Below are 8,481 nucleotides of genomic sequence, written 5' to 3' on the forward strand. Positions count from 1 at the left end.
TTTTTTTTTACCCTTTTTTTGCTCCATTTTCCCTTTAGTAAGTTATTTTTGTAAGATTTCACTGCAGATCGAAGCACTCTACTTCTCACCATTTTTCCCATTTGTTCAAGTACACTGTTAGATGCTGTCATCCAGCACCTGTTCTACTGTAAAAGATAAATAGATTCCACTTTTCTTTTTTGTTTGTTTCTTTTTTGAAAAGCCCATTTATGTGAAAAGGGTATGGTGTAGTCTGAGGACAGGGGAGAGAGGAACGACAGAGTTTTAGATGGATTTTTTTTTTAACAATCCAGTCACACCTGGATGTATTAAGTGAAAGGACTAGATGACGCATAATAATACTTTTAGAAACACTACAATCGGTTGTTTAAAGAAAGTACTCAGGCATACGGATTTAGCTTTTGCAGACCACTTGCAGCCGTAGCCACCAGGACAATCTTTAAGCAACACTTTTTTTCTTTTTAGTAAGAAAGATTATCCCCTCTCTCGCGCTCCATTTTCAGCAGACAGTGCAGACAAAATAATGGTCTCTTAAGTAGCTGTTTGAAAGATTCGACTTTTATGTTACAGTAGACCTGTTCACTTGCATCACCAGCAGAGAGAACGACTGGGCTGCAGTCACTGTTGCAGCATGAGACTGAAAGAAAGAAAGGGGAATAGTACGGCGGACGAAAATTGAACAGTCGAGGGAGGCATGACAGACGTTTTCAGGCCAAGCATGGACAGGCACAACAGTGGGATGTCATAAAATTATACCCATATGATCACACATCATCATTTTTATTAATTTTTTTTAACCAATCATTTGTTGCTACATATTTTAATATTTGCCCCCACATTAAGAGTTATTGCTCTGTCTACTATATACTTATTCTGGCCATAGACTGTATGTGTGATGTGGTGTTCTTGTATTAACATTGCCTCATTACACTATCCTATTATTTTCTGTAATTTATTCATCTGTCTTGACAAAACAGCTTATGCCTGCCTACCTGCAACATTACTTTCAGTCTTAGGGCCCTCAATCTGTTCCTCCTCATTTGTGCATGTCAGCATATTTCAAATAGTTTTCATATCTGTTTTGGTCAGTTAAGTCCCAGACTCTTATTGTCTCAATGGATTTTAAACTTTTTCATTTAAGAGAAAATCCTTTATTATTAATAGTAGTGCTTGGTCAGGCTCCAGGTGCACCCCCGCCCCCGCCCCCACCCCCCCAGAGATCATCAAAAGAAGGATGCGTTCATTACTCATGCAGCACAAAAGCTAATACTCTATGTTTCAAGTCAGATGAATACTTTAAAAGCCTCTAAGCGGGACACCATACCCATACAGATTTCTCTCTGTTTTGTTCTGTGCTTGGTTCAGTATTTGCCTATGCGCTGTCAGTTTACAAGCCTTACAGGTGTTTTGTGATTTTTACCAAAATTGCTTTCATCCTCTGGTACTATGTCTGTGTGTATGCTAGCAGAGATAGTGTTGTAATTGCCACTATCCATTTCCTATTGTAATGTCATGTGTATGTGGTTGAGAAAGGGTTTCATGTAGCTTAAGTGGCAGGCCAGTGTGTTCCCCAGTGGGAGTGATCTAACAAAGACCGGTTCATTCAATATCTTCTGAAAAGCTTTGAATTGAATTCTCTCAATCTTCCTGTCTGTGTGTGTTTCTCAGTGGACATGTATTCAGGGACACAACATTTATACATGGCTCTTCATTAGGGACTGATGGCTTTTCATCTCATGCCTCGTCATACAGTAGTTCCCCCAAACATTCTCAGTGTCTTTGTCCTCACTGCATTCTTTCACTGATAAATTAACATCACGACTCTGACCATTTATTCCCCATTAGAGTACATGGTGACCGTGTTGTTATTATTATTATTATTACTGTAGGAGACAACTTCTTAGAGTTTGAAGTAGAGAGACTCGTTCTTATAAATGACAAGAGCGAGGTTAAAAACACTGAAGTCACACAATTAAGAAAACAGACTAACTGATTGAGGCAGCGGTAGACCAGAGAAGAAAATTTACTGTTTTTGTCAAGGGAGTCTGGAGCAGCGCAATATAGTGACTGTTTTGGTTAAACAAAAAAGGATTTTACCTAAAAAAAGGTCTATATCTGTAGGGATCCTTTCCATAATATTGTTCCAACACTTCCAACACCAAACTGAGCCTGTCATTGGCAAAGCAAGCACTTTAGTGGACATACTTTACCAAAGTGATTTGCCCGCAAGGATTACGATGTAGCCCTGTCTCGCTGCTGCCGACTGCAGTGTGCTCGCTCAATACTGGAACAATTTGTTGTCCCAATGAGTCACATAGACACAAAAACATGGAGACATAGGGCTCAGGGTGAAAGTTGTCAGGTTTGACAACAAAATTAGTTGAACTTTGACCTGAGCTGTGCTGACCTTTGTGGGAGCAGCCAATCACTGTTGATTGATGTTTGAACTGAAAGATTGGCAAATGAATGCAGATGTAGCCACCAACCTTTTTTCTCTCTAAAGAGTCTCTAAAGAACCTTGTTTTTCCGCTGTAATGTGAACGCGCCTCAACTCGAGATAATGACATCATCAGGGTTAATCAACAAGCTGAGTAGTACTCCCCACAGCGAGCAAACTAAACATTACTCACTTACTAAATCAGTGGGATGCCCTTTTAACCAATTGTTCTTATCATCCCCACAGTCAAACCAGACCCCCCGGAGCGTGTGACCGCGACCCCGATCCGTTTCAACGCTCGGAGGCTGGAGGTGTCCTGGCACAGCCCTGCCACCTGGCCTGACATCGACAACTTCCCGCTGAAATACTTCCTTCGATATCGGCCGCTCATCAGAGAGCAGTGGCAGCATGTGAGTAGCGCTGTTGTCTGTTTTTGTCTGTGTAAGAGAGAAACAGAAAGTTCATACAACCCTACAGACATTTAAGTTGTGTTGGTATTTCACAGTTTCATCCAGTGAAGTCAACAAAACCACCAACCTGAGTTTCACGAACTCCAGAGACATCAATCACGCATAGTTAAAGGGAAATTTTCACTTGTGAGTTGAAAGCTTATCCAGGAAGAAATCTGACGGACACATGTAATGACGGAGAATAAAAGGAGTTATAAATGGCATATAGGAGTATTTGTCCAGATACATCTCCATTACTAAAAACTGTAAGTCAACATTGAAAAACCTGAGAATAATTCATTATTTGGTATTTGAATCCATCTGGCCGTCTCATTTCTTTTCTGGAAGTGGTGTTCTAAAGAAAAAGACCGGCCTTCCTCCGAATTGCAGACTGAGTTTCACCTCATTGCAAAAATATTTCTCCAAAGGAAATGGCAAATCTAGAAGCATGATAGATTGTCTTTTAACTGTGATCATGTTACTTTAAAAAAAAGCAATCTTAGTTTTTCCAGGCAACTATTGAAATGAACCGTACATTTATTATCCGGATGATCAGTAGTATGACCCTAATTTGATTTTTTAAAATATTTTTTAAAATAAAGAAAGTGAGGACATTTAGCAGTTGTAATGAAAACAGCCCACCCTGCATCTGCCTGAGTTAGATCTCTTGTCAGACAGACATAATCGCTCAGCGTCTTTGGTGTGTGTTACTGTATCTGACGATTTCTTGTGGGTTCAGTTCCCTTAGGGCTTCGTATAGTAAAAGCATATGTGTCCACTATAGGATTCCAGGGATGAAAGCACCCTCTACCAAGGTCTAACGTTGCAGCGTTATTATCATGCACATCAATGGTCTGCAAAGGTGTTGTTCCAAGAACTTGGGTTACGGAGCCTCACAGAATCACACACACACGAATGAATTATAGACCACTACACATTTTTCCCCCCCGTCTTTCTCTCACTCTTTCCACCCCTGTATGTATCCTTCAACAAGTGTCTGTCTCTGTCATTACCTCTTTTTCCTACTGTTCCGTCTCTGTTCTCCTATTGTTCCTTTACTTATCACAGCTGTTCACTCTCTTGTTTAAACCACTGCAGATAAGTTCACTTGACGGTATTTCTGTTCAGTATTTTATATGTATACCTAGTTCAAACAAAGCGGAAATAAAAATGTAAACGCAACTGAGTAAACCCACAAGACATCCTTGATTTTTATTCCCTAATTAGGCTGCTTTCAGGCCCTTCGCAGCGATGAACTGAGGGCTTATTGTTCGTAATTGATCATAAGAAAATGAATTACAGCAATTAAAATAATTTTAATTTTTCAAGTGATTTATCAAGTACAATGATTCGCTGGTTCCTGCTCAGTTTCTGACTAAATGATTATTGGACTGGAAAAAAAAAAACAAGCAATAGAACAAAAGACACAGTCGAACTAAACTGAGTAATTTAAACATTGATGACAAACATACATGTTTATACAGTCACCACAGTTACCTAGCTGTACATATGTGTTACATCTATGCATAAACCCTTAGTCACACAATCACGTAAAGACAATACTGTTATTGTCTACACACATGCACATTCAAACGCTCTCTCTTTCTACCTATGTCTCTCTGTCTCACACACACACACAGCAGATGGAATGAAGGAAATTATAATAACGCCTCAAATCTTTGTGGTATAAATCAATTATTAAACCTGACAGACACTCTAAGTTTCCCTTCTTGCCCTCACCACTAATCAATCAATATGTGAACTGGTGCATAACGTGAAAGGTGGGAAACCTTAAGTCAATATTTGGATTGGGTAAGAGCACATTTGAAAATTACATAAATAGGGTTGATGACAGCTGAAAACTGCAGGGTTTTTCCGTTTTTGCGGTGTTCTTTGATGAATGTCTCCAGGGTCATGGTTTTAATTTCTGTAGCTATAAGTGTGGTTTTCAGAAAGCAGGATTCTGAACCCGTCACCTCTGGACTGGGTTGCACTACTGCCCTTTTTATTAGGTGTGGGCTAACAGTGTTGGCAGTGTTCTCAATCCTAAATAAAATGTGCAGTCTGGATAATAGATAAATCATTTTTGTGTATGGATTTTTTACATGTATAATTGTGTGTATAATTTATTGGGAATCAATCAGTCGATTCATCTAATGTGGCATTGTGCTTATTGACATCTGTTTCCTCTCTTGCAGTAAGAACAAAGCCTATCAGATCTTTGAAGGCGGGATTAAAGTGCATATTATATTTTCCACATCTGCATAGCTGCAAGGATCTGAGATGTACATTTTGTCATCTGCCCTTATCCGTGAGGGTCCTCAATTCGTTACCACACCGACAAACATGTATATAATCCTCTCTATGCACAGCTCAACAGACACCAGGTGCCGTACAAACAGCACCTCATGTCTTTCCGCACTCGTTTTGAAGTATATCCAGCCCTTAAGGATGGGGAAGCCACCTCTCAGTGCCAAACAAAACAAAAATAGCTATGTGTGTGGATGAGATCAGTTGGTTTTACTTATTCTACCTTATTAGCCCTCTTCTTAAGACTGTGTGGCCATGTACAGACTGTTTGTTTGACATTGTCCAGTAACGTCAGGTACATTTCAGCATAGCTCTCTTTCACCTTCAGCCTGAGCAGAGGTCTAAAAACTGACGACACCTGTGTAGGGCCATTAAATTGGCATATTCGTTTGATTAACATTAACTGTACCAAGCCACTGCTACTGCAGCTTCTGTGTCAAGTAAAATTACATCAGTGGCACAGATAAGTCAGTTTAAACTCACCAGTTAGGGCAAAATAAGGCCTTCCCAAACTAAAATTGACTAACATCAGACTCTGAATTTGTTTCTTGTAGACTCGACTTAATGCCCCAAAAATTCAAAAATGCTTTGAAATACATGTCCAATAAACATTCTAAACATGTTAACCAAGTCTGCCCTTCTTGAATAACTGAAGAAACCCAGTGTACCGTCGCCTGTACAGTCTTCATATGAGCATATAATGCTTTTGTTATGAGCAGGCGACATCGACACTGTAAATAGAACCATATCTGTTGGTTATGGCAGCTTGTCACTGGCTACTGCCTCAGAGCTGCTCAGAGCTGAATATACTGTAAATCTCATGTTTAATGATTGACTGTAGTTTCAGACTGTTGTTGAAAACTTTTGGATTTATCAAGCCGTGACATAAATCATTAAGTGGAGTTTAATGAGGTTGCCAAAATAAGAAACACTGTTTATTGGCCCCGTATATACTTCATTAATTATAGCCTCAGAGGTTGAATACTAATTGAAGTGGTTAGCATTGCTCGGGAATGTACCTTTTAATGTGGTTAGACGGCAGAGCCTGGTGAGAATGGCTTTCACATGTAACATTTTGCATGTGTTTTGAGTCAGAAATGAAAGCGGCGGTGTGATCAGACTGATCTTTAGAGGAAACCATCCATCCTGAAGGGATGACTGGCCCAGATACTTAGGTGATGAAGATTCAGACAGTGATGAAGATCCATATAGAAAAAGGAAAATGAGGAAACATTTTAAAGTAGAGCTGAATGGTGTGCATCAGAGATGGAGACGCACATTAATGGATAGCAGACTGATAGAAGCATTCAGCACATGCATAGCTTCACAAGAGCATTTGGACTCACCAGGAAGGGAGGGACAGAAGATGATCGAAATGTTGACTCATACAAATTCCGGGTGGGTGACGAAAAATGGGAACGAGGAGAGGAAACAACTTGTTATTGCATTTGAAAAACATGTAGTGTTAAATAAAGTTACGTGTCTTTCTGTTGTGTGTTTGCTTATAAAAAAATGAAAAGATGGTGGATGAGAGGTATGGGAGATAATGAGAAAATTTCAAATGGAAAGGAGTATGATTAAGCAACGTCAGCCTCAAATAGACAGATACATGGATGAAAGCACGAGAGACGAGAAGAAAAGAGAGCACTAGAGGGTACTTTGAAACTGAAGTTTTATAGGCTATCGGTTACAAGGTGTTTCAAGTGAAGGGAAGATAGATGAATGGTTCAAGGGAAGAAAAGACAAAAACTTCTGGAATATACACTGCTCAAAAAAGGGAACACTTAAACAACACAATGTAACTCCAAGTCAATCACACTCCTGTGAAATCAAACTGTCCACTTAGGAAGCAACACTGATTGACAATCAATTTCACATGCTGTTCTGCAAATGGAATAGACAACAGGTGGAAATTATAGGCAAGACACCCCCAATAAAGGAGTGGTTCTGCAGGTGGTGACCACAGACCACTTCTCAGTTCCTATGCTTCCTGGCTGATGTTTTGGTCACTTTTGAATGCTGGCGGTGCTTTTACTCTAGTCGTAGCATGAGACGGAGTCTACAACCCACACAAGTGGCTCAGGTAGTGCAGCTCATCCAGGATGGCACATCAATGCAAGCTGTGGCAAGAAGGTTTGCTGTGTCTGTCAGCGTAGTATCCAGAGCAAGGAGGTGCTGCCAGGAGACAGGCCAGTACATCAGGAGACGTGGAGGAGGCCGTAGGAGGGCAACAACCCAGCAGCAGGACCGCTACCTCAGCCTTTGTGCAAGGAGGAGCAGGAGGAACACTGCAAGAGCCCTGCAAAATGACCTCCAGCAGGCCACAAATGTGCATGTGTCTGCTCAAACGGTCAGAAACAGACTCCATGAGGGTGGTATGAGGGCCCAATGTCCACAGGTGGGGGTTGTGCTTACAGCCCAACACCGTGCAGGATGTTTGGCATTTGCCAGAGAACACCAAGATTGGCAAATTCACCACTGGCGCCCTGTGCTCTTCACAGATGAAAGCAGGTTCACACTGAGCACATGTGACAGACGTGACAGAGTCTGGAGACGCCGTGGAGAACGTTCTGCTGCCTGCAACATCCTCCAGCATGACCGGTTTGGCGGTGGGTCAGTAATGGTGTGGGGTGGCATTTCTTTGGGGGGCCGCACAGCCCTCCATGTGCTCGCCAGAGGTAGCCTGACTGCCATTAGGTACCGAGATGAGATCCTCAGACCCCTTGTGAGACCATATGCTGGTGCGGTTGGCCCTGGGTTCCTCCTAATGCAAGACAATGCTAGACCTCATGTTGCTGGAGTGTGTCAACAGTTCCTGCAAGAGGATAGCATTGACGCTATGGACTGGCCCGCCTGTTCCCCAGACCTGAATCCAATTGAGCACATCTGGGACATCATGTCTCGCTCCATCCACCAACGGCACGTTGCACCACAGACAGTCCAGGAGTTGGCGGATGTTTTAGTCCAGGTCTGGGAGGAGATCCCTCAGGAGACCATCCGCCACCTCATCAGGAGCATGCCCAGGCGTTGTAGGGAGGTCATGCAGGCACGTGGAGGCCACACACACTACTGAGCCTCATTTTGACTTGTTTTAAGGACATTACATCAAAGATGGATCGGCCTGTAGTGTGGTTTTCCACTTTGATTTTGAGTGTGACTCCAAATCCAGACCTCCATGGGTTGATAAATTTGATTTACATTGATAATTTTTGTGTGATTTTGTTGTCAGCACATCCAACTATGTAAAGAAAGGAGTATTTAATGAGATTATTTCATTCATTCAGA

General features: G+C 41.6%; 1 protein-coding gene across 8 annotated transcripts in view; it reads left to right on the forward strand.

Annotated features, from left to right (window-relative positions):
• Positions 1 to 8,481, forward strand: part of cntfr (ciliary neurotrophic factor receptor) — a 262,439-nt gene that overhangs the window by 227,427 nt on the left and 26,531 nt on the right. For all 8 annotated transcript variants that reach the window (XM_046067328.1, XM_046067327.1, XM_046067324.1 and 5 more), the window contains one exon: positions 2,684 to 2,847. In XM_046067328.1, coding sequence (XP_045923284.1) covers positions 2,684 to 2,847 — 164 coding nt within the window. The remainder of the gene's footprint in view (positions 1 to 2,683; positions 2,848 to 8,481) is intronic.

This window comes from Micropterus dolomieu, linkage group LG13 (assembly GCF_021292245.1).
Source record: "Micropterus dolomieu isolate WLL.071019.BEF.003 ecotype Adirondacks linkage group LG13, ASM2129224v1, whole genome shotgun sequence".
NCBI classification, from domain to species: Eukaryota; Metazoa; Chordata; class Actinopteri; order Centrarchiformes; family Centrarchidae; genus Micropterus; species Micropterus dolomieu.